This window comes from Trachemys scripta, chromosome 13 (genome assembly GCF_013100865.1).
Source record: "Trachemys scripta elegans isolate TJP31775 chromosome 13, CAS_Tse_1.0, whole genome shotgun sequence".
Classification (NCBI taxonomy): Eukaryota; Metazoa; Chordata; order Testudines; family Emydidae; genus Trachemys; species Trachemys scripta.
In genome coordinates, this window is record NC_048310.1 from 6,064,552 (window position 1) to 6,091,191 (window position 26,640).

General features: G+C 48.8%; 1 protein-coding gene and 1 long non-coding RNA gene across 5 annotated transcripts in view; one reads left to right on the forward strand and one right to left on the reverse strand.

Moving 5' to 3' along the window:
* ZFPM1 (zinc finger protein, FOG family member 1) overlaps positions 1-11,772 on the reverse strand; it is a 131,504-nt gene extending 119,732 nt beyond the window's left edge. The window contains exon 1 of one of the 2 annotated variants that reach the window (XM_034788125.1): positions 11,438-11,772. In XM_034788125.1, the coding sequence (XP_034644016.1) occupies positions 11,438-11,572 (135 nt within the window). In that variant the 5' untranslated portion in view covers positions 11,573-11,772. The remainder of the gene's footprint in view (positions 1-11,437) is intronic. The other variant, XM_034788123.1, reaches the window with a different exon arrangement.
* Positions 11,773-12,622: 850 nt separating this feature from the next.
* On the forward strand, positions 12,623-24,421 carry LOC117886807. Of its 3 annotated transcripts, none has more exons than XR_004648057.1 (4): positions 12,623-15,626; positions 17,619-17,696; positions 18,339-18,883; positions 23,386-24,421. It is a non-coding gene; the product is annotated as an uncharacterized LOC117886807 (long non-coding RNA). The 3 variants fall into 3 exon arrangements; XR_004648058.1 differs by having other exon boundaries at positions 18,339-18,534; XR_004648059.1 differs by lacking the exon at positions 18,339-18,883.
* Positions 24,422-26,640: the final 2,219 nt, after the last annotated feature.

Below are 26,640 nucleotides of genomic sequence, written 5' to 3' on the forward strand. Positions count from 1 at the left end.
AGCTTAAAAAAAACAACACACCTACGTTTTAAGCCAAATTTGTCCCAACAGTGCCTCATTCAACACATAGAAAAAGGAGCAGTCTGCTTCTTCCTGTCCTGTTTGTTAGCCAATTTAGTCTCATGTTTGAGGTCCGGGAAGTTTTATCCTTCCGGACTACCTACAAGCCCCTCCCACTCCAGAAGGTTCATTTTAATCAAAAAACAAAGTTGTGATTAAATGGAGTTCTTGTTTGCAATCGGGAATCACACACACAAGCTGCTGGGGCTCTGTGAAACAGCGGCAGTCTGCCACCTGCACGGACGCAGTCTGAATGGGATCAAATTTCCTTTGTCTCTTGCTCATTTTAGTGCTTCGATTTTTGTCGAGCCCAGGTTCTGTGCACTCGGCCATCAGGCTGGGGAGCTCTGGTCTGTTCCCAGCTCCGCCAGTAACTGCCTTCATGGAATGGGGCAAGTCACTCCCTTGCTCTGCAAAATGGGGATTATAATTCCTGACCTCACCGGGGTGTTAGGAGAATTAATCCATTCATGCCTTCTCTGCAGAGAGCAGGGATAGCCTGTATCATCAAGTTACCTTCGCTGCATAGGGTGACCAGATGGCAAATGTGAAAAATCGGGACAGGGGGTGGGGGCTAATCGGTGCCTATATAAGAAATAACGGGACTGTCCCAATAAAATCAGGACATCTGGTCACCCTATCTCTGCATAATCAGGACTGCAACCTCCTGGGGGGAAATAGCACTTTTTTCCACCTCCTGGCTGATCAGCTGGCAACTTGGCTGAAGGGGGATTCTTCCACTGTGAGGGAGAGAAACCACGGCCTCGTCCAGCAATGCCAATGGGCTTTGGATCCGGGGCAACAGAACCTTGAATTTTGGCCCTCAGTGGCCCTCCAGTTCATCCAGAGGGCAGCCTGCCACGACTAAAGGGTTCTAACAACCCAGGGCGCAAGTGACTCTTGCTCCTTGCCAGTGGCTGGTGAGCACAATGACAAAGGATTTCTCTTCATCTCTCAAGGGAGAAACAATGACAAGCCACTATGACGACTGTGGGCATTTGGTTTAAGAGGGAAAGCACCACGGGGTGTGTTTGTAGGTGCAAGGCCATAGCAGCGCTCTGTCTCCCAGCAAGCTGCTATCACTTTCGCACCACTAGGCCCCCTGCTTTAGATGCAAGACAGGTAAGTGAGAAATTCTTTATGGGACGTGAAAGATATAGGGGGCCAGGTGAGAGAATACGAGAGGCCTCCTTCCTCCAGCCCTGGCGGTGGAAGGCTGCACAGTGAAATAGGGCAGAGAGCTAAAGTATAGTCTGAGAACCTCTCTGGTGATCATCAGGGGAGATCGGACGTCAGACAAAAAAATAACGCGAGTGCGTCCTCCCCATGGGCCCTGGAAGCCATCAAATGCTAGATCCGGTGCTCTAACTCGTCACCTTTCCTGTATCATCCCTGCAGAGCTCCTGCCACGGAACCAAAAAAGGACATGTGCTTTGGCATTCCATAAGAGAGGTTCTGCCACTGGCACCGCACAGCCAAAACCCTGTCTGAAGAAATAGGCTATGCCCAACTGCACTCAGTTTCCTCCACTGTCAGTGTAACTAAGTAAACATGGGTGGGCATAATAGAGGCACATCACTGATAGAACTGTGAAGTTAAGACAGGAGGAGAGTCCAACAGCTGGTCTGCAATACTCCCCAGTCACTCTAGTGGCTTCTTAGGAAGAACTAAGCAGTTGCCAATTTTATTAATTTGTTCAAGCGGAGGAGAATATTTCCTCTTCAGACAGAGACATCCCGGACAGGCCGTACTGAGCACCACGAGTGCGGCAGCGACTGGTGCCAACGGGAAAAAATTAGGGCTGTCGATTAATCGCAGTTAACTCATGTGATTAACGCAAAAAAATTAATCATGACTAATCGCAGTTTCAATCGCACTGTTAAACAAAAGAATACCAATTAAAATGTATTCCATATTTTTGGATGTTTTTCTACATTTTCAAATATTTCGATTTCAATTAAAACACAGAATACGAAGTGTACACTGCTCACTTTATATTATTCTTTTATTACAAATATTTGCATTGTAAAAATGATAAACAAAAGAAACAGTATTTTTCCATTCACTTCATACAAGTACTCTAGTGCCATCTCTTTATCATGAAAGTGTAACTTACAAATGTAGATTTTGTGTTACATCACTGCACTAAAAAAACAACACAATGCAAAACTTTTGAGCCCACAAGTCCACTCAGTCCTACTTCTTGTTCAGCCAATCGCTAAGACAAACTAGTTTGTTTACATTTACGGGAGATAATGCTGCCCACTTCTCACTTTCTGGTGACATTGTAAATAAGAACAGGCATTTGCATGGGACTTTTGTAGCCAGCATTGCAAGCTATTTACCTGCCAGATATGCTAAACATTCGTATGCCCCTTCATACTTCGGCCACCATTCCAGAGGACATGCTTCCATGCTGATGACGCTCGTTAAAAATTAATGAGTCAATTAACTGAACTCCTTGGGGGAGAATTGTATGTCCCCTGCTCTGTTTTACTCACATTCTGCCAGATATTTCATGTTATAGCAATCTCGGATGATGACTCAGCACGTCGTTCATTTTAAGAACACTTACGCTGCAGATTTGAAAAACACACAAAGAAGGTACCAATGTGATATTTCTAAAGATAACTACAGCATTTGACCCAAGGTTTAAGAATGTGAAGTGCCTTCCAAAATCTGAGAGGGACAAGGTGTGGAACATGCTTTCAGAACTCTTAAAAGAGCAGCACTCCGATGCAGAAACTACAGGACCTGAACCACCAAAAAAGAAAATCAACCTTCTGCTGGTGGCATTTAACTCCGATGATGAAAAAGAACATGCGTCGATCCGCACTGCTTTGGATCGTTATCGAGCAGAACCCATCATCAGCATGGACATGTCCTCTGGAATGGTGGTTGAAGGGCCATATGAATCTTTAGCGCATCTGGCATGTAAATATCTTGCGACGTAAGCTACAACAGTTCCATGAGAATGCCTGTTCTCACTTTCAGGTGACCTTGTGAACAAGAAGTGGGCAGCATTATCTCCTGCAAATTTAAACAAACTTCTTTGTCTGAGCAATTGGCTGAACAAGAAGTAGGACTGAGTGGACTTGTAGGCTCTCAAGGTTTACGTGGTTTTATTTTTGAATGCAGTTATGTAACACTAAATCTACATTTGTAAGTTACACTTTCATGATAAAGAGATGGCACTAGAGTACTTATATGAGGTGAATTGAAAAATACTGTTTCTTTTGTTTATCATTTTTTCAGTGCAAATATTCGTAATAAAAAATAATCTGAAGGGAGCAGTGTACACTTTGTATTTTGTGTTGTAACAAATCAATATATTTGAAAATGTGGAAAACATCCAAAAATATTTAAATAAATGGTATTCTATTATTGTTTAACAGTGCGATTAATCGTGACTAATTTTTTTAATTGCTTGACAGCCCTAGAAAAAATCCATTCACAAAACGTGGCAGTGGAGCAACCCAGCGAGGACACTAGGGGGACATGTTCTGATGGATCAGCGTGATCTGCGGCACACGAGCTGTCGGAGATGGAAAGATACCACCTAGCTAAAGGAGTTGATAACTGAGGCAGATGAACACAAGACACTCCAAGAAACTCGGAGGGAAGTGCTCCCTGTCATCGGTGGGTTTGTTTTACAGCACCTAGAGGGTTCAAAGAGAAATCAAAGCCCTCTGGATGGTGGATACTATGCAATCTAAGCCTGGATTAGCGCCCCGCTTTTATAGATGGAGAAGGGATGTGCAGGGAGACTAAAGATTTGCTCAACGTCGCACAAGGAATCTGTGGCAGAACAGGGAATTTTTATCAGACCCCACAAGTCCCAGTCCAGCAGCTTAACCACAAGGCCACCCTCCCTCGTGCCTTTTCATATCACAAATGGGTAACAGCAGCTTACCAGAGTGGCGAGTGCCTGCGGAAGAAACGAAGAGGGGATTTGAGAGAAGAGCATGCACGGGTACTTGGTACTCTAGGATGGAGTGGGGATGCAGGCAGAGGGGACAGCATGGAGACAGGGTGAGATAAGCATGAGGTGGAACAGTTTCATTGGCAGGAAATAGCCACCGATGGATTTCACAAGGATGATTCTTTTCTGGGGCAGATGGGTTGTAGCATTCAGGGTTCTGACAGGTGCCATCAACGGTACTGGGACCGTCTTGCTGCCATCAACGGCAGGGGAGTTGTGGAGTCAAGGACATGACAATCCGGTTCAGGCCTTCCTCCCCTTTAAACAGAGGTGAAAGTAAGCCAGTACGGTATGGCGTACCAGGAAGGGCTGGTACACCGTGCCGGACCCAACCGGCTTCCCAGACTGGCGATTTAAAGGGCCCGGGGCTCCCTGCAGCAGCTGGAGCCCAGGGCCTTTAAATCACCTCCCAAATCCCGCTGCCGGAGCCCTGGGGTAGCGGTGGCCAGGGCCGGCTCCAGACACCAGCTTAACAAGCAGGTGCTTGGGGCGGCCAAGAGAGAGGGGCGGCACCTGCGGCCATTCGGGGGCGGCAGGTCCCTCACTCCCTCTAGGAGCGAAGGACCTGCCGCTGAACTGCCGCCGCCGATCGCGTTTTTTTTTTCCTTTCCCCCTCCCCCCCCCAATTGCCGCTGTCAATCACGATTGTGGCTTTTTTTCTTCTTTTTTTTTTTTGCTTGGGGCGGCAGAAATGCTGGAGCCGGCCCTGGCAGCGGCAGCAGGGCTCCGGTGGTGATTTAAAGGGCCCGGGGCTCCACTGCAGTAGCCAGAGCCCCGGGCCCTTTAAATCGCCCCTGAGCGTCGGGGCTCCCAGCCGCCTCTGCAGCTGGTAGCTCCAGGGGTGATTTAAAGGACCCAGGGCCTTTAAATCTTGTTTTAAGGGCCCCACCTCTTCCAGTTGGGGCCACGCCCCTCCCGAGGACTCCGGCGTACCGGTAAGTCCTTTAACTTACTTTCACCCCTGCCTTTAAACCTCTTTTTACCACCCTATCCCCAGGAGGCAACAAGGCCCAGGGGGGAGATGCTGAAGGGATGATCTGCACTGAGATGCGCCAAGTTGCATGTGGAGAGAAGAGCGATTAGATGGGCGATTTTAAAGTGCCCACGAGGGTGCTACAGGCCACCTTACAGAGGCAGTCTCTGCTCTGTACACGAACAGTCCAAGTTTCAGGCACAGGGGAATGAATGGTGGGCAGGAGGAACAGCAAGAGGAGCTATGGAATTCCCCGTTCAGACGCAGGCAAGACAAAGAGGTTCTGCCAAGTGCGTTGTCTTTACTAGAAGCTGGCAGGGGTGGGATTTTCCAGGCGTGCGCATTGCCTAGTGCTGCTCCCACTGGAGCCAGCAAGGGTTTTACCCTCACTAGGAGCCGAGCGAGGCCAGCCCCGAGCACTTTCGGAAAATCCCTCCCCACGTGCTATTGGCTCACTTCCTGCAGGGGCACAAAAGGGGCGGGGCCAGCCTGTAAGGAGGCGGAGACCCACCTGTGGGAGCAGTCCATGAGGCCGGCATCACTGGGAAGCAGCGGCAGCTCAGAGCAATGCAACAACAGAGGGGTTCAGATGGGTCCGAAGGGGAGGGCGAAGAGTGAAATTGGATGCTGCGGAGAAAGGGAGGCGGTGATTGCGGGGCTGACAGGCTTAGGAGAACGTTTTCATGGCTGCATTTTGGACAGACTGGAGGGGACGGGGGCGCAATCTCAAGGGAAGGCATGGATTACAGGCACAGCGTGGCAGTCTAGGGGCAACAGCAGGGCGCCTGGGTTGCATTAGCAATGGTGCCTCTAACTCGCGGTGTTCCAGGTCACACATCACACCACGGCCTACTCACCTCCCCCGGCAGCCATGAAGCACGTGGCACAAACAGAGCATCCAGGTCCCGGGAGAAGAGGAGTTACAGGAGAGGGCAGAGTATCGCTGTTTCACAAGACCAGGGGCGTAGCACCTCCTGCACATGCCTCAGCTGGTACAGATCAGCTCCGCTCCACTGACTTCAGTGGTGCGATACCAATTCACACCAACGGAGGTCCTGACCCAGAGTTATTTGATGGGGAGACAAAGAAAATAAGATGGGGGAGGAGGGGGGGCTTCCGTTACCTAACGGTAATCAAAGAATTCACTGAGGACAGTTCTCATTTATGCCAGTGGCCATTTGCGTCATGTTTAGCATTTACGCTCAGTTACACATTATAAACTAAGTAACGCTACTGACATAATACCCAGCAGAGGGTCCCAGAATGCTTTGCAAGCATTCAGTAAGCGTCACAACAGCCTCCAGGGAGATTAGGTTTTATTTGCCCCGTTTGGAAAAAAGGGGAAAACGAGGCACAGAGGAGAAGCAATTTACCCAAGATCATAGAGCGAACCAGCGGCAGAGTTGGGGAAAGAACCCAGGTGTCCTCTGCAGTGGGACTTGCTACAAGGCTACAATGCCTTGCTAATTGGGGGCACCGGAATGGCTTCGAAGTGTAGAAGCGTCCGAGAAGCACAAGAACTGGAGGCATTAGCCACTTGCACATTACTGAACAGACAGAAAACAAACAGACAGAGTAAGAGAGGCAGACGGGAGGATCAAAAGCCATGGGGTTAAAGCAGTGGAACTAAAAATAGACTCCAGTCTGGCTACTGTAACTATTACAAGCAGTTCGCTTCCATTTTCCAGAACTAGCTATAGTACATGTGAATGTGTTTATCAGGGAAGGCCCAATCCTATAAAACCTTGCCATAGGAGTAATCCTTAATAGTTTATGAGAAATCTTTCCTCGTGCAAGTGAAGGACTCCTGTCAGGGCTATTGAGTGTAAGAGCCCACTCCTGCTAGCTCCCAGTAATCACACGCACTTCAGCAGGGTAACTTGTCTGGGGCCACAGGGACCCTTATGAGTAAAGGCAGCCCTTATTCTCCATACGCCAATGCTCCCCCATCAAATAAAAAAAAAAAAAAAAATCCCACCAGATCACCCCACTTTCCCCCACTAATAGAGTTCTGACCCCCGGGGCCCAATTCCACAAGCTTTACTCACTGGTCTAACTCTTATTTGTATCCCACTGAAGCCAGTGGAGCTACTTGCACCATTCCTTACTTGCGTAAGGGTCTGCAGAATCAGGCTCGTGAATTATAAAGATATCTAGGCCAAACAAATGAAACACACACACAAAACACTCAGCCCTGAATAACCTCAGTCTAAACAATGTAGAGCACACTTGCTATCTGGCACCATCTATTAGCAATTAAAGAATATCCACAAATCTATACATGATTGTGCTATATTTTTTCCTTTTAACATTTTTGCTACACGTAGCGTAGCAGCCTGGGAGATAGCGATCAAAAAAGAAAAAGTAAGTCAGCCTTCTTCAAACTCATGCAACATCTGTAACTGATAAAAGACACCAAAGAGAAATCTTCTAAATTCAACTTATTTTTTTCCAAACAAGCACTCCATAAAATAAGTGTAAATGCAGGCCACCCCCCTCAGCTAATTAAAACGCCAGCCTTAATCATATTTGCAATGGAACAAATTGTTGGAGCCCTTTCGCCTCCTCTTTTCAGTGTTTGTTATTGTAGCAAATCCTGCTCCAGTCTGGTTGGTAGAGATAAGAAGCCCTTATCTCACTTGGCAATCTTTATCAGTATGGAGATCAGGCCCCAGAGCTTATCAGGAATTCAGATCTACTTAGCCGAGAGCAAACCAGAAAGGGAAAAAACAGGCAGGCCCATGCAATGACTGTGAGAATTTTCACTTCAAATTAATGTAAAAAAAAATATATAATAATAATAAAAAAAAAAGAGAGACACACAGCCACATCAGCAACATGAGATCAATCTCTTTGTTTATCAGTTTCCCTCATCTAAAAAGCCAGAACTGTAACTACATGAACACGCAGCTGCCAAAAGGTTCACTCATTTTCTATATGTGCCCTCACTCCCATGTTTGAAGTTAATAAATGTAACAGGCTATCTAGGTTTGAGATCAGCTCCCTGCCTCTTATCAGCCATTCACATCTAACAGCAGAACAAAAGACACACAGAAAAGAAAGAGCAAGCAGCTGCATCTGAGCTTGCTGTATTTTCCTAGGCTTTGATAAATACGGAGGGCGGGGGAGGGAGAGAAATACAGCCTTCATCACTAATGGAATCTGATTAATTACCTGATCTGTTGCCACCCACCCCAAAATCTACCCGTCACGGGCACAGCAACTCAAGCAGCACTCAGCAAAAGGATTCTCTCTACAATTAAATATCTAATGCACAGGGCATTGTCATCAAGTATCTGAACTAGCATCAGTTCCTAGTTACAATCAACTTTTGTAATGCCTTAACTCCACATGTTATCGAAGCATAAGCCAGGCCAAGACTACCATGGGGATAACGAAAGCAGACATTGCTAGCACCTTATAGAGCAATTCTAACGGATGCTTCACAGGATGCCTGCCACTAGCCCACTTCTCCCAAAATGTTATGCTGCAAGCCAAGAAGCCGTAGGGTTTTGGCCCTTCCTGTCAACTCCGGACTGGCAGGCCAAGGACGCAGTTCTTCGCATTGTAGGATTTAAGGAGCTTGTTAAATTAAAAAGCATTCAGCATTAAAAAGAAAAAAAACAAAAAACCAACAGTTGGTTAAATATAATCCAGCATCTGATCTTTGTCTTATCACTTTTGGCAATCACATGCGCTCCCCGAGATCTCCCTTCTGAGCTATCTGCATTTCACATCAAGCTGAAAAAAGCAGAACAGAGAAGCACAGAGGAAAAATAAAATAAGCAGATAAGAATCTGGGGGAGGTTTTAATGCTTCAGCTGAGCCGATGTAAGTATAGACTTGATGGAAACGGGTCTCGTTTGTACATTCTAGGAGTCTAGTTACCAGACCCCTGATTCATGCATACTTTTCCCTCCTCAGGAGAGTGCAGTACAGGCAGCAGAAAGCCATTCTCGCAGCACTAGACATCTCTAATGACTGTTTTCATGTTGACACATACAGGAAGGGTTCCAAGCTTTCAGCTTTTAATCAGTTTTGGCCATCACCATCAGCCTGAGATCAGCCTCCCACTTTATCATTTCTTCATATCTCTGAAGAAAGCAGAAGAGGAAGGAGATAGAACAGCCTTCAGTACAGCTAATGCATTCAGAACGCTGCCCATCCTGGCAAACATCACAATCCATCTTCAGATCACCTTTTACTCCTTTATTAAGCAGAGTACGTCTTGCAGAGGTGACAAGAAAGGAGCTGAGAACAAATGCACAACAGTGGTTCACCGAGACCTAACAACTCACGCAGACAAACTGGATGGAAAGTTTAAAATAAAGTCTGGCAACCGATCTATGCTGGAGGACACATTTGCATGCTATTAATATGTACCCTCCTCAGTGGAGTCTTGGCAGACCTGAAGGGCACTCACTTCCTGTCACAAACGAGTGCAGATCCCACATACTGAAATACTTATCAAGAAAAAGATCAGCATTGTTATTTCAGCAGCTGAGTGTTCAATGCAGAGATGCTGCCACTAGCTTCTATAGTCACTTCAGCTAATTAAAATGGGATGGTTACATAGGAGTCCAGCCATTTGCTTAATGCCACCAAGAAGGTGATACTTCTTGACCAGCAGCAAGGTTTGCAAAAAGAAAGCAACAGAAGTTGGGTGAAACTTTTTTTAAAGTCAGACAGAAGTTGAAAGTAACTATTTTTAACTTCCATAGCTGTAAAAGTCTGTTTCAGCCTTATCAGCAGAATCACCCCAGGCAGGCAAACAGGTAGATGCAACGCAGTATTGCAATTGTTCCAAGAGAAAGATAAAGCAATATTATCACATGATGGCCAATTTTATCCCCAACATCTCTGCCTGATCACCAGTTTAGATCAGGAGAAAAGAAAAAAGTCGCTAAACCTGTCAGTGGAAAAAGTTCCAGCAGTTTATAGCATTTCCCAAGAATATGCAACAATAATCTCTTTTATCTTTGCCAGACCTGAAATCAGATTCTCCTTGGTTGATCAATTTGGATCTCGGGAAGAATGATAATCCAGAGGCATTATCATCAGCCAGGGGGAAACTTGGACAGAGCCAGAAATACAAAGCAATCCAATGGCAACTTTTAATCAGAACACTTTATCAGTTCTCCCAAATCTTATCGTGGTTGTAGAATGAGGTGGGATGGACAGGGGCTCCCCACAGTAAAAGGGACGGAAGGTCGGGGGGAATAACCAGGGCACATTTTGGTTACAAGGTTTGCAAAAGCATTTTTAAAAAAGCAATATGCACAGCACAGTGAGCAGATCTGCGATAAGATGATCCCAGTTAAAGATCTCCCAATACTTCGCATCACATTTTTCAAAAGTCCCCCTCGATGAGGCTTTTTTAGTGCAATGGATGTGAGTCAAACACAGATAAGATCACAATTTCAGACCGTCCCGACAGAGCGATCTTATCAAGATGGGACTTGCTGAATGGAATATTTTAAAGCTTTATCTCAGCTCTGATCAGTGGCGGCTGTATCAGGTTGAAACATCTCGGTGGAAGGAGAGAGAGGGGCAGGGGAAGGAGAAAGGTGTGTGTGGGGGGGGGGGGGGGGAGGGCACTGAAAGAAAATAAATAGGCAACCCGGATACAAACTTCTGTAACCACATGCAGAAATCCTGACCAGCCTAATTGGACCACGCAGTGCCAGCAGTGTGTACACACACACACACATACACACACACTGCAACTCTGCCCTGTGTGGATATTAGATTACCGGTCCCTGTGCAAACAGCCAGCCCTGCAGCACACCACCAGCACCCACGGAGGGGAGGCAAGAGGTGATGTGGGGAATGCAGGACGCCCAGAGGAGCACACGAAAATGCACCGGAGGGAAGGGGCGGGGAGGGGAGGAAAGTGACAAAGACTAGACCCGAGCGGGGTCTAGACCTGCGAGGTTCACTAGGGATCAGTCCCACCGGAGCCACCTCTCCTAAATTCGCCTCCTGATTGTCAGGGCTGCCGCCGCTCCGCTTGTTAGAGGCTTGGGAATCTCGACCCCCAACACAGCCCCCAGCAGCTCTGTGTGGGGCAGTCGGAGGACAAGCTCCCTTCGCCCAGGGAAGTGAATCGGGGCACGGTCCGTGTAGGAGAGTCTGGGAAACAGACCAGCGGTGGGAAGAGAGATCCACGGGCACCCGCAGCTGGTGCTGGTGGTGGTGGTGGTGGGGGGGGGGGGTTTGGAAACCCTTTGCAAGGGATTGGGAAGGGGGAAGGACCCAGGTGTATTGACAGCTGGTAACTGGGGGGAGGGGCGACCCAGGGTCACTAACAGCTGGTGGCTGGGCGGGAGGGGAAGGGGCGACCCAGGGGCACAAACTGGGGGGGTGAGGGGGAGACTCAGGCTCCCTCTCTCGGGGGGGGGGGGGCAAAGTTTGGCACTCACGTTTGATCTGCCTGGGGTTGCTCTGTTTCCTCCTGGACATTGCTCGGCGCTCAGCGTGCCCGGTCCCTCCTCCGGCTGCTCGGACGGCGGCAGGTCGATGGCCACTCGGGAGGGTGGCAGGCACCCGGCTCTCATGCCCGCCAGGCGCTCCCAGGGCTGGGGAGGGAGGGTGCGGAGCCCCGGCGCGGGGAGACGGGCCCCGGGCTCCCAGCTTGTGTCTCGGCACCGTCCCGCTGGCGGGGAGGGGGGAACCCGGGCTCCCACCGGCGGCCGCTAGGGTCCGACTCGGGTTTTTCTCAATGGAACCTGAAATGTATCAAACCCGCTGAACGTTCCATTCGGGGCGGGGCTTGCCCCGGCCGCTCGGAACGGCGGCCGCCCATAGGCCGCCGCCCTCCCGCTGGGCACGCCCACCGGATGGGGTGGACACGCTGTGGCGGGGTGGGCGGGCTCTGGGGCGAGGCGGAGGGGGAGCCCTGCAGCCGGAGCGGAGGGATGCTCCAGTGGAGCAGAGCCGGGAGAAACGGGCGGTGGGGGGCCGAGGAGGGCGCGGGCGATCCGCTGGGGAGTCTGAGCCGTGGGAGAAGAAAGCGGGCTGGGTGCCTAGGCTAGGAAGCCGCAGGTGCCCCAGGGGATGTTGGGGGGGCTGGGCTGGGAGTCTGGGGAGTTCCGGGGTGTTCCCCCCACATCAGTGACAGTGGAGCTTAACAGCAAGGGCGAAATAATCTGTGATGCCTGAAGTAATTGGCACCACCATCCACCAAAGAATAAATGCCCCCCCTTCCCCCTTCTTGTTATAACCCTTGTCCTCTCTCCCTGTCCCCTTCCCTTGCTCATCATCCTCCCTTATCTAAGATTTGGATTGTCAACTCTTTGCAGCAGGGCCGGCTTTAGGAAGTGCTGGGCCCGATTCAAATAGTTTCGACGGGGGCCCGGCAGGGTTGACTTAAAAAAACAAAAACAAAAAAAACATAAAAAAACCACATGGGGCTTGTACTCACTGGGCCGCGCTCCTAGTCTTTGGCGGCGGGTCCTTCACTCACTACGGGTCTTCGGTGGCACTGAAGGACCTGCCGCCAAAGACACAGAGCGCCGTCGGGTGAGTAAAAATTAAAAAGGCGCCTCTAGCCAGGGAAGGGATTCTCTGCCACTTGCCCCCCACTCTGGGCGGCCCTGCCACTCGGCGCGGGGCCCTCTTAGGCGCGGGGCCCGATTCGGGGGAATTGGTGGAATTGGCCTAAAGCCGGCCCTGCTTTGCAGTAAGTCCTATGGCCCAGATTCCATTGAAATCAATGGGCGATAGGTGGGTTCTGGGCCATTGTCTGGCGTTAGCTCCACAGCCTGGCACATCCAACCAATGCTGATACATCGTTTTTGTCTCAGATCAGTTGTTTATCTGCCATTGTTCAGAATTCAGTTATACCATCCAAGCCTTAAGGGCTGTGAACTACTGTAGGCTTGTCTGTGCCTCTCCCACCGATTTATACTTGCAGTAGCAGTAGGAGGTAAGGAAGCACTATTGCTTTCATTTTACACATGGGAAACTGAGGCACGGCAAGGCAACATGACTTGTTCAAAGTCACACAGTGAATCAGTGACAGAGGTGGGAACAGAACGTAAGAATTCTGACTCCCAGGCCTGATCAAACCACTCGAGCAAGTGAGGTTTTAGCCCGGCAAATAGGAAACCCTGTTTTATATAACTTGCTTTAGCTTTAGAAAAGGAAAGGTTAAAAAAACCTGGGTATGTTTAGTCTTGAGAAAAGAAGACTGAGGGCGGACCCTCATAAGAGATTTCAAATATATTTTACGGGCTGTGATCAATTGTTCACATGTCCACTGAGGGCAGGACAAGAAAGAATGGGCTTAATTGCAGCAAGAGATATTTAGGTTAGATTTAGGACAAACTTTCTAACTATAAAGATAGTTACGCTCTGGAATAGGCTTCCAAGGGAGGTTGAGGAATCCTCTCATTGGAGGATTTTAAGAACAGGAGGGACAAACACTCGTTTACTTGGTCCTGCCTCAGCGCCAGGTTCTGGACTTGATGACTTCTCGAGGTCCCTTCCAGCCCGACATTTCTGTGATTCTATGAAACGATCCTCCCCAAAGCCCTAAGCATACGTACAATACAATTCAAAACCACATTTAAAAAAAATTCAGTCCAGCCACTGCCTACATCCCCTAGCCTTTTCTGATTATTCCCATATCCAGCAATTACCCTTTTCAGCTTACTGTGTCTCCCTGCAAACAACTCTAAATACACCAAGAGGTTGACAAATAAAATTCTGTTGTACAGGGAAAAAACATCATGGTCTGCTCATTGTGTGAGCCTTGTGTTGCAACAGGATGCACAAGGGGAAAGTGACCGATTACCTCCTAAAACACACAGCAAAGTAACTGCAGGCTGAGCCCAGATGTTCATGTGTTCCCAGAGCTCAGATGCCAGTGCTGTCCGGAAATAGCTGTGAGCTGGGTTAGAGAGCATTCTGGGTAACAGGCATGCAAATGAGTACCCAGTGCATCCCATTTTCCTTTGAAATTCCTGTCCCTGGCATTGCTGCTTGCAAGCAGCCTTTGAACTGGAGTCAAATTCAGCATATTCAACAGACATGCTTCGAGGGCCTTTTGGGAGTCCTCACTTCCATCATCAGTGAGGTTGGCTCCTGGCTTTTGGGGTATATATGGTACAGCTATGCGCACAATGGTAATCTTGCAAGCAGATGACAGGTTATGTGGATTCCTGGCATTATCGGAGACGAACTGAAAGACTGTAGTCACTGCTATCTCCAGTCCAGCATGCAAATGCTCAGCACGGCAAGACTTGCTGACATTGATCAACGCTCTTCTTTTTTTTTTTTTTAAGGGTTTTTAATTAACATCCTGTTTCAATAATGAGTTTTAAGCACCACATGATTCCAGGAAGGAGGTCAAGCTTGCCGTGAGGATGTCAGAATAAATTAAGTTAGGAATTAGGAAGAGGTCCAAGGGGCGGAGGGAGATCTTGCTGTGGAGAATGGTTCACGGCCACTGCAGTTGTCAATTCTGCTACCAAATTGGTAGGGGCCAGTCACCCTAAGCAGCCGGGGCAGCACATAGTCAGTGTTTGTCTATATTATTCTGCACATTTCAGTTCAGTTTCTTGTCTTGCTGGTTGTAGGTCCCCATTAAACTGCAGGGTTGATAGATCTCCTTCCAGTTCAGGCAGGTTCTGTGGTCTCGATCCCGCCACAACTTACACACAGCAGCGAGGCTACTCACGTGTGTCGAGTTGAACACATGTGTAAATCTTTGCAAGATTGAGGCCCATGTGAGCTTCTCACATGTGGGGCTAGATTGTCCTCTGCACCAGCTATTATCAATCAGGCGTAATGCCACCAAAGGCGGGGGCATGAGGTATAATGGCGAAAGGGAGAGGAGAATCAGGCCATCCTCTTTAGAAAATTCTATTTAGCATCTTTACTTTGTATCAGAAGGGGCTAGAATCTCTCTACAGCCGCAGTGTCAGACCTTTGGAGCACCATGGTGAAGGTAAGGAGCATACTGGAAGGACGGAAGCCCAATTGGCAGTGGCCAATTTCCATATACATCTAGATAATTTCAGAAATAAATGCACAAAGGTAATATTATTTACTGAGCACCTCGCCTGGTTGCTTACGCTTGTGTCTTCCCTGACAGACGATGAGAGAAATTGCTTGGTTGAGTACAACAGAAACAAAAACCACGCAGCTGCTGAGGTTTGTGTTCATACAGCAGTATGTGCGAGAGAGAGAGAGAAAGAAAGGGGAGGTACCTTTATCAATTGGGGAAAAGTCTGGGTTCCCACAGACAATACAGCAAATGCATATAGACCATGGACCAAATTCAGTACACACTCTGGTCTAAATACAGTGTAACTCCACTTACACCAGTGCAAAGTGAACGCAGAAAGTGTGTCGCTTATCTATATTTTCCTTTTCACATAGACACGAAACTCTTCCACTTTCGGAACTGTTTTGGTTCAGTCACAACAACCTGAGAAAACACGAGTGACCTTAACCAAGGATGAGGACAAGGCTGAGGCTAATCAGATACAAAGTGCTGGCTCTGGGGCAGAAATGCAGGGATAAATGGCTTCAAGGAATCTGTGCTGTTGGATGGGCCTACTTCTACCAGCCGTGAGCGAAGGCAGGACCAGCTGAGGGTCGAAGGTGAGTGTAAGACTGGGTTTCCATTATACCTTCTACTGTTATTTTGGCCTGGATCCTGCAAAGACTTGTGCACATGTTTAACTTTACTACTTGGAGCAGGCCCATTGATTTCACTGTGATCACTCATGGTAGTAAGGTTAAGCATGACTTTGCAGGATTGGGGCCTTGCTGCCGTCTCACCCATGAGTGTATATTAATTGGAGGTTGATAGGCTAAACATTTGCCCTACTGGTCATTCTAAACCTGTTTTCAAAATCCATGCATTGTGGCTTTTCTTTCCAAAAATAACCACTTCCTTGTTACTGTTGGGGGCTTGTTCTTTGTTTTAAATCAATGGCAACCATATCGATGAGCAACCCTATAATAACAAAACAGCCACAGAGCTCTGCCGTCAGAAGCATCCCTACAAAAACAAAACACAATGTGGAGCCCAGCGTGCGTGAACAATGCTGTAATTGTGAATCAATGTGCACTGCCCCATGCTTGTGGGCGACCCTACAATAACGAACCAGTCCTAAAATCCTCAACCAGTGTGAATCCATCTCAGTACTCACAAGCAACCCAACAATGACAAACCAGAGCATGTCACTTGGTACTCCCGAGAGCAACCCTGCAATACCAAACCAGTGAGCGTGCACCATGGAGGAAAACACCCTGACATAATGAAACAGGTTTTATTCCTTAGAATTGTGCATTCCTTGCCAGGGGCCTTTTAATTGGCCCAGCTCACTTTTGGCATCACACCAAGGCCTATCAGCTCCCCAAGGCCTATGAATCTGCAGCTGTTTTGGACAAGTGCCTCTTACCAGAGCCAAAGTCCAAATCCTGGGGGTTCTGCATGACTGTGATAGACCCCCTCCAACCCCTCGTGTTCCCAAACCCCTCTGACTCCCGGCACCTAATGGGGCTCAGGCAGGGTAATCTCCGTGCCAGTCTCCGCAGCGGGCGGCCCAGTCCTGCCAATGGGCCATAGCAGCTAACGGGTTCCAATTATGTTTATCAAGGCGCAGCTGATCTTGCAGACTTTGAGGCTGAGCATTCACTAGGGACAGTAACCACAGATAATGGTTCTGACAGCAAGGCTAGCTGCACTGTGTGTGTGTGTGTGTGTGTGTGTGCGTGCGCGCGCGTTTTTCCCTGCTCAAGTCATGTTTGCAGAGAGATTGTTATAATGTAACAGAATAAATAGAATGTTTTCCAGAGGAGTGAATTACATGCCTGCCGTGCAGAGATAATATGCAACCAGCCCTGGTTCCCATTGTGCGGGAGGTGACATCTTTTTATGGAGCTGTGTACATTTGTATTAGTGCCAATTAATCTGTAGTGATATTATTAGCGACACAGAGCGAGCGAGCGAGAATATGTTGGTGGAGGAATGTAACTGGAAAGGCTTGTTCAATGGGGTGCGGGGGGCGGCCAGGCGGAGAGCCCCGGGTATATTTTGGAACGCTGACCCGCACTGATTTGGATTGGACATTTAAGAGAGGCACCCAATGGGGCTATAATAACATGGTGGCACCTGGCAGGCCTCACCCATGCAGAACATGCTGAATATGCAGTGAGGTCACTGTAACAGTCTCCCCTCCCCAGCATTCTTCCAATGAGCCCCAAAGCTGCAGATCGTGTATTTTAAACCTGGCTTGCTGCACACAGGGTCATTCTCTCTCTCTCTCTCTCTCTCTCTCTCTCTCTCACACACACACACACACACACACACACACACACACACACGTTCAATTCAGAATCGCCAAAAAACTCCACGGCCAAAGAGTGATGTAGAAAGTGCTGCCACCTTCTGGCCAGGCTATCTTCGACTCGTGTGTGAGATTCATCCAACAGCCCTGGTTTGTTCCTAAAGGCCGGACAATTCCCTGCCAAACAATTAATTGTCGTTCAGGGGCTTTTAAAATGGTTTAATCCGAATTTGCAGTGACTGCCTCAAACACCTTTTATCACCTGTGCACAAATCGGTTCCATTTACGCCTCTCCTAGGTCAAACGCAGCCCGAAGAAAGGCACGGCTGTGTGCCAGTGCCGATGCCAATGGGACGCTCTGTAGAGACAAGAGATGGTAAGTTCCTTGGACCAGAGCCGTGTCATCTTATATGGTTATAAAGTGCCCAGCATAATGGGGGCCCAATCCGGATTGGTGGCTCTGCCGTCTGCCACAACATCTTTATTTATAATAAGCGAATTCTTCCTAGGGGAAAAAACCCCCAATCCCTCTCTGGCCTTTTAACATATCCCACTTACAAACATCCACTGGGTGCTATGGGTTCTTAGACGCCGATCTATGATCATAAAAAAACAGAAAGGTTTCAGGTAAAACCAAAAAACAACGAACATGACTCTGGCCTGTATTAAAAGAGCGGTTGCAGCATCTGCATTGGTTAATGTACTGACACAAGCTAAACCAGTGACACAACGTTGTACCAGTGTAACTGCGTCCGCACTGGAGGGTAACGCTGTTTCAACTAAGTCAGTACAAAAATGGTGCTTCGCCAAGCCCTCCGTAATACCAGCCTGCCAGCCCTAGGATTCTTCCCATGAGCCCCAAAGCTGCAGACCGTGTATATCTGGAATAAACGACACTGACATCTAGGTTGGCAGCCTGTTACCCCACTGGAATTTGACCAGGAAACGGGGGTAACAGTTCAAATTTTGGGGGGAAAGTCCCAGGGGTTTCTTTAATGACCACATTCAAAGTTCTCAGGTTATTGCCATCTGCAAAAGCTGGCGAGCCCACCAGTGCAGCGTCTCCTGACGATCTTCGGGGGCAGGAGTTCACTACTGGCTCAGAGGCCAAAGTGACACCACTTCCCGCAACACAGAGGTTTCCTTTGTCGTCTCCAGTCCAGCTACTGACCTGACCAGACCTGATGCGCGACCGGCTGAGATCACAGCCAGAGGTGGTATGGCTGAGGGGCTACAACCAACATCCACGGGGAGTGCCACAGCTTTCACGCTTTCCTCTTTATCTTACTATTTCTTCCCGAGATGCTCTGTAGCACCAATGTGCAGCAACGGGGCTCCCTAATTGATTCCCGGAGGGATTTGCAGGCATTTCTGCCCTACAGCAGATTGTCCCTTCACTTCTAAATGCTGTGATCACCAAAGGCAACTCGCGCTCACTCTCATATTCTGCCCATCAACTTCCCCCCTTCTCTTCCAATCCTTGCAAACAACCTCCTCCTCTCCTGGTGCAACCTCAGTGACATCTCCCTGTACGTTAAATGAAGATGCATGAGCAACAATGAGGTGAGACGTGTTCCCCTAAGAGTACGAGCGTAATTAATCACTGGAACAATTTACCAAGGGTCGTGGTGGATTCTCCAGCACTGACAGTTTTTAAATCAAGATGGGATGTTTTTCTAAAAGATCTGCTCCGGGAATTTGGAGCAGTTCCATGGCCCGAGCTATACAAGCGGGGGAGGGGGAGCAGACTCGATGATCACAGTGGTGCCTTCTGGCCTTAGAATCTATATGTGTGTATGTGAGTGTGTGTGTGCACGCGCGTGTGTAGTTTGCTGTTACTGACGTTTAGCTCCACAGCCTGAGCCGTACAGAATGGGCGGCTGCATGCCTTTTGTCTTGGAGGTGATTTATGACTATGATCAGAGAGTCAGACTGTAGATGCTAGAGATGGAAGAGACAGGCTCATTCCGAGAGGCAGATGATGCTATTCAAGTCCAGGCACTACGTCTCTCTTGGCAGGATAGTCAGAGGTGCGGAGGGTTGATGATTTGCATTGACGCTAATGAGAGTTACAGGTGCTCACTCACATCGCTTAGGCCAGCTGTAAATGACCAGCGATGGCCAGCTCCGATTTTCTTTGTGTGTGTAGGGGGAATGGGAGATAGATTAACCATGACTAATTTGGAATGATGGCCCATTTTTAACTCTAGAATATATTTAGTCTCCTAAAAAAAACCCCAACCCTTTAGCCTTTGATGGCAGCTTCATGCCCATGGTACCTCTGGTCATACCCAACGCATCATGGAGAAGCTTAAAGCCCTAAGCTCGAAGAGTTAGGCATGTGGCTTAGAAGCCAGGCCAGCTGAATTGTGTGTGCACTGTTGGAGCAAACAGCTGCTGTGGGAAGTACTGGATTTGCAAGGGAGCACATACAGCAAAAAATAAAACAAAATACCCTGACAGAGATTCTCACAGTTAAATCCTAGCCAGCCTGCTTGGGTGCTACTCATAGGACTTTTTATTCAAGTGTTTGCAAACATTTGGCTGTGCTGAGCAAGGTGTTATGCATGAGAACGGCCGTGGAAAGGAAACGCAGCATGAACATTTTGCACCCAAAACCTTCAGGCGGCCATTTTGACATCTCTTTGGCTCTGCGCAGTCGCTCTGTCGCCCATTCCGAACGTTCACCGATGACGTGTGAACAGGAAAAGGGCCCTCCCTGTTTGTTTTCATCCCCTGAGCTTAGGTCAAATGAATCAAACAACAGATATGCAACATCGCCTGCCACGGGTGACCAATCGCACAGTGCGAATGAACATCGACCAGTTCACAACTGAACCAGAAGCCAGCGTTCACTTGTGTGAAATATTTGGCACAACGGTTGTGAACAGCAACAACCCCCTGTAAAGATCACAATCAGGTTGTGGACAGAAAAGTGGGCTGCATTGGTCATTTCAATTAATTGCGGTGCATAATTTGCTCAGGCATAAAACTTTTCCAGCTGCTTTCCTGAGTTCTCCGTGCAATGAACATAACACCCGACAGCATTCGTTTCCCTTTGTCTTCTAAAAAGGAAAAGAAGAGAGGGGTTCATATGCCCTGCAAGAGAGATGGATCTCAGCCCAGGGGCACTGAGAACGCTGGCTACATGCCATCCTCTGCCTCTGCGTGTACCCTCCAGCGATACGCCCTGCACAGGGCTTGGGGCTCAGACGTTATCTACAGCCGTGAGTCCTCACCAGTGCCAGGGGAAATCCCAACTCAACTTAGCGCTGACTGGGGCAGCATCCCCACCCCTCCGCACTGCAATTCCCCCCTGAGGAGGGTTTCAGTAGCACTGGTATTTAGGGAAGATCATGGCTGCCTGGCTCCCTCGAGACTAGAGGGGCCAGGGAGGGGTTGTGGCAATGTGGAGGTACAGGGCTTCTCCAGACAGACCTGGGCTTTGCTCAGTCTTAGGAGAATCAGCCTGAATCCCTGGCCCTGTAGGGCCCGGAGAGGGTGGCACCCCCACCGACCTCCCCAGACAGGAGGATGGCAAGGAAAGGCTTCACATGCAAATTCATAAAGTTTCCAAAGTGGGAATAACCCACAAAGAGAACAATGCAGCACAGCCCCTTCCCCCATAGTACTGGCGCGCACGGTTGCCAGCGTTCACACGGTAAATAAGCCCCCCCGACTTTCACAATAAGCCAAAAATCAAGCTAATCCCATTTCAAAACAAGGCCAAGACAAGCCAATCCCTAAGAACCCCAACACTCTATGTGACTAGATCCCCCTGGCATGCAGTCTGGGACTGGGGTGGGCCTGCTGTGCACCCCTGGCTCTCTCCCCCCCTTGCCCCTGCTTGCCAGGAGCTGATAAAAAAAAAAGAAGGAACAAGTTACAACAAGCCACAAGCCAAAAACTAGCCAACAAGCAACTCACAAGCTAATTAAGCCAAAAACAAGCCCAATTTCTGCATTTTCCCCCGCAGGTTTGGCATGTCTGCTGGCGCGTTGTCTCACCTGGCTTTTGATTGAACCCAACTTCCAAAACAATACAGCATGCAAAATCCTGGGCTGGATGCTCCACTGGTGTAAATCAGGAGAGCACCAGTGGAGTTGGGGGGCAGATCCCCAGCGGGTCTGAATGGGCGCAGCTCCCGTTGTAGTCAATGGGCCAGACCCCAGCAGTGTAAGAGTCAATGGAGCTCCATCAATGGACACCAGCTGAGGATCAATGAAACTCCCCTGATTGACACTAGCTGAAGATCTGCCCCTCTGCCCCTAGTTACAGATACTGTCCAGTCAGTGTCTCCTATGTCTGCTCAGATCTGAACCTCATCTGACCTCCCAATTACACCTATAGTGTCTCTTCCCACACACAGCCTCTTCCCCTGCCTTCCCCGACTCAAGTCTCTCTTCTCCCCGGGTAGCCGCTGCGCAGCGAGAGTTAATCTTTCGCTGCAAAAAGCAAACCAGCTTTTCCTTTCTCATTGGAATTACGTTGGTGGAGGCCTGCACTCTTCCAAGTGTCCAACGCGCCAGAGCTGCTTGGGGATAATGCAGGTCTCAGCAAACTCCAGGGCTTCAGGAAGCTCAGTCTGACTGATGGACAGGGGGGTTGCTTTTTCCCAGGTGAGAGCGCCGAGCTGGGAGGCTCCCCCGCTCCCGCAGGGGTCCTGCCATGCTTCTTCTTATGCACAAGTCATTTTCTGAGCTGAAATGTGAGGGGCGCTCAGGTTGCACGGCTCAGAGGAGACAAAAATGACACATTTTGCTTGCAAAAGGGAAAGTGGGAAATCAGGTATCTCCCCATCTGTGAATACTTCCTTGTCTCTTGCCCAAAAGCCAAGTCACAGAACCAAAACCTACCTGAGCATAAGCGGTTTGCTGTCCCCGGGCACGGCAGGGGTCAGAGCTATGGAAGGGAGGAGGCAGATAGATCAGATTCCCACGCTGCTAATGCTGTCCTGAATGGCAGTTACTAGTGGTCCGGATCCAGACTCGGTGGGCTCAGTTTTGCTCTCAGTTACACTTTGCAATGAAATCCTGTGCTGCAGATGACAGGTACAATTAGTACCAGATCAGTCACACACCGACACTGAGAGGACAGGACTAGAACGCTGGGCCTTTAGCTCCAAAACCCGCAGGCACCTGCTACTGGCACTAAAGGAGCGCCCTGTTCCTGGGCTGTGCTGCCAGGGTTCAGGTTTTTAAAGAGTTTAAACGTTGCGGTGATCAGCAATGCAATGCCCAACTGATTTAGGAGCCTAAATCATTTTCAGAAGCCATTTGATCCCATCCACTGTCAATGAGACGTTGGATCCTAAGCACCTCAAACCCTTTCGAAACTGAGGTTTAGGCTCCTAAATCACTTAGGTGTTGCAACGCTGACTGCAGCAACACCTCAATGCCTTTGAAAATCGGGGCCTAGGTCACTCACCCTTGCTGTGGGGCAGTCACTGGAGGGCCATGTGACATGCCCCGTCCCTCCCCGCCCAGAGGCAGACGCCAATCTTATAGCATAGACAGCTCTTCTGCCCAGGTAGGACGGGGGCCAGTGCCGGTACATTAAGACACATGCAATTCCACTGAAATAAGTTAAGTGCAGGTTGGTCTTAACTGACTTCTTAGAGGCCCTTTTAATTATTTTGTCCTGGGAGGTGGGTTCCCCTGTAGCAAACGCTCCAAGCCAAAGGGTGTTTCTAAACCAGAACAAGAGCTGGCCGGGCTGCACACCAGCCCCTTTTCTGCAGCTCCAGGCCTGCGGCGTCTTTCCGCGGCACTGATGGGCTTTTGAGAGCGCTAGGGAGGGTGGGCCCATGCGGGCGAGACTGTTGATGACTTGCCGCTGAGCTGTCTAATGTGTCGAATCATTCCCACTCTGCTAGGGAAGAGATGCTTTGTTTAAGGCCAGAATGAGTGAGGACAGATGGCACCAAGCCAGCCGCCTCATCCCCTTGAGCGGAGCCAGTGTCACGGGGAGCTAGTGGCCAGTCTTGGTCTCGTTAAAAAGAAAAAGTGACTTGTGGGCATTTAGGAGGCCTTGACTCATCCTGTCCTTTTCCCGTCTGGTCGTAGATAGACGTCCTGCCCAGCACAATACCTACATCATCATCGGGGGCAGAGCCAACCGGGGCAGCAGCTGTCTGAAGATGACGGCTCAGGGATGGATGATATTTTTGCTCCGAAGACCCCCAGGCCTAAGAGATCTGGGAAGGAAGAACTCCTGCCCTCCGACCCCCAGTAAAAGATTTGAGGTGGGGCAGACTATGGAAGGAAGGACAAGGGTAACAGTAACAACGGCCCATGGTTATTTAGGCCAGTTACATGCAGAACCAGACTCTGCCGCCCTTAGTGAGGTTGGGTACCGCCTCACTCTGCACATTGCTCCCCAGAGAGCAAGGTACCATCTAGCGTAAGTCAGGGTGGCTTTAGGGAGGCTAAACAAAACGTCCCCTTGGAGACAATCAGAACGACATAGAATCATAGAATCATAGAATCTCATGGTTGGAAGGGACCTCAAGAGGTCATCTAGTCCCACACCCCTGCTCAAAGCAGGACCAATTCCCGACTGACCAACAGCATCAAACCCTGACGCCTCCGTGCCCTGCAGCTAAACCTGTTGCTTTCCGCCGAGCTGTTTTTGAGGCAGTCATAAAGCATCTGGAGGAGGAAGAAAAATGCAAGAACAAACAGGAATGAAATATTCCTCTCTCCGGTGGGTTTGTAGCCCTGGTGAAATATAGTCGAGACAAAGCATAAAAGTCCCATTTCCAACTCTATAATATTTCCTGCCAAAACCAACTAAAACGTGCTGCTCTAAATTTTCTGCAAAATTCTTCTGAGGTTATTTTTCCCTTAAATTAAGCCATACTAATTATTTTCAGCCGGCTTTATCTCCACTCTGCAACACACCAGGAGGGTGCAGGCGGCAAGCATTTTAAGCCTCCATAAACAAAAGAGTAGTTTGGAAAATAATTCTATCAATTAATCAAATTAATCCTGCAGTTTTAGTTACAAGCCCCAAGTGGCAGGGATTCTAGCCTGCGGTTATGAGCTATCTCTCATTGACAGCGTTTAAATGTTATGATTGCAACAGTAATTAAAGAATATAATATGCTCACGCTTTGTGCCAGCCTCCTACCTTCAGACCTCACTGCTGTGCAGGCAGAGGTCACCTTGAGGACAAACTGATACTGACCAAATTGTGCCAGATGCGTCCCTCTCCCTCACGGACAAGACACCAGCATCGCTTCACTTCATTACCTTCCAAGCTCTGAAATGCAGTAGCATCTTGTTGATCTGCATATCGCTAAACCTCATAAACTATGCAAAAACATTGGGGGGCTCTTTGCAAACGGTTCAGAGATTTTAAAGCCAAATCAGCTCGTGGGATTATCTAGTCTGATCTCCTGTATATCAGAAGCCAGAGAATTTTATGCCATTACCCCTGCATTGAACCCAGTAACTTGAGTTTGCCTGAAGTGTATCTTCCAGAAAGGCTCCAGTCTAGATTTTAAGCCATCCAGAATTGGAGAATCTCCCACCTCCCAGCAGACAGTGCAGTGAGTTCTCCTGTGACTCAGGTTTCATTACATTTCCACAATAGACCACGATGACATCATCAGACATTCAAACTAAAGTGCACTTGACCAAATGATATGAACAAAGGGGTTCTAAGGTGCATGGCCCTGGCTCTTTGTGTTGTTTTTGTTGACCTGCTTGTTAATTTGCCAAATTCATTCATTTGTAGTCAGTGTCCGAGTCATCAGCGAGGGCGTGCTGCACAAGCAGGGAAATACTGCCAAACTCCCCTGCAATGTCCTACCGATGAAGTTTAAAGGCCAACTCTGGCCAGCTCTGTACAAGACTACAGGTCAGGATTCCCCAGCTTGGTGTTAGTAGAAGGACCAGCCATCCCAAACCTGAGACTCAGATATGGGCCAGTTCTCCGGAACCTGGTGGTAGTATGGCCCAGCGGTCCAAAACCTAACGTTAAGTAACCATAGACAATATATCTCTAACTGCCATCTAAGTAACATTGTTATATATTGGACTGGTATGAATCATACATGACTATGTATGATCTCATGTATGATCATTCCATACATATATATGTAACTTACGTACCTGATAAGCTAGCACACATGAGGCACGTTGGCCCTTTCCTATGGATTGAGCCCCCCCAAGCTTGGTGGTGTTCACATGCGGGCTTTGATTTGGCCCTGACAGAGATCTGAAGCCCAGAGTCAGAGATCTGGTTTTGTTCCACATCTATTCGTTTCTGCATTTGCGGCAGTAGGTTCTCTCAACCCCCTTTCTCCTCCCAACCCCCCCTTGTGCAAACTGGCCTGGCAGCAGCTGGTTGCTCTAAGTATCTCTGGGGAGATGTGATCATTCGCTGATCTGATCATGCACCAGTACACCTGTGACTGTTCACTGCATTATCAGTTTCAATGGGATCTGCGCATCTAAATCCAAGAGGTAGCTTTGAAAACTTCAGACTTCATGCATCATAAGCCCTATTCTTTGGACTCTGGGGAACACACCTATATGAACAGTGTGTAAAGCCATCAACCAGACACTGTCCCACTCTTCTCAGGAACCAATGTTGCTATGAGGCTCCCTTCCCGTTTTAGAAAAAATGCTGGCAACTCCCATTCGTGTTGGGGATTGGGCTGATGGGCTGAACGTTAACTGATGTGAACTACCTGTCTGGCAGCTACCATATCTCATGTTACTTGGACAGCTCCCAGTGATACCCCCAAGTGGGGGAAACATCAACATGATGGCATGTCCTTGAATTCCACTCGTCGCCTGTTCCCTGGAGTTGTGGGGGTCACAGTGCTCAACACATGGGGTTCATGGCTCTGCAATATCAGGAGAGGCATGGTACAATGTCAGAGCAAGACAGCTGGAAGTCAGGAGAACTGGGTAATGCTCCTTGCGCTTCCATTGACTTGCTGCGTGATCTGGGACAAGTCACTTACTTAATCCTTCTGACCTTCAGGGACCGCTGCTATTTCAGTCCAACCATGACCTGTAACCTCCTCTCCCCTCTACTGTTCACTATTGCCGTCACCCACCCAGCACTGCCAGTTCATCTCCTTCCCGACCAACAGTCCCCTCTGCCGCTCCGGAACTGGCCCCCTCCTTTCTCAGCTCTGCAGGTGCCCCTCAATCTTGGCCTGCAGCCCCTTGCTATTCCAGCCCTGGGATCAGCTACATAGCTGATTCATTTCCATACTGTCTAGGGGAGGATTTTCTAGAGAATTCATTACCAGGCAAATTAAGGCTGCTCCATGAGGTCCCTACTGGACTTCAGGAATCTTC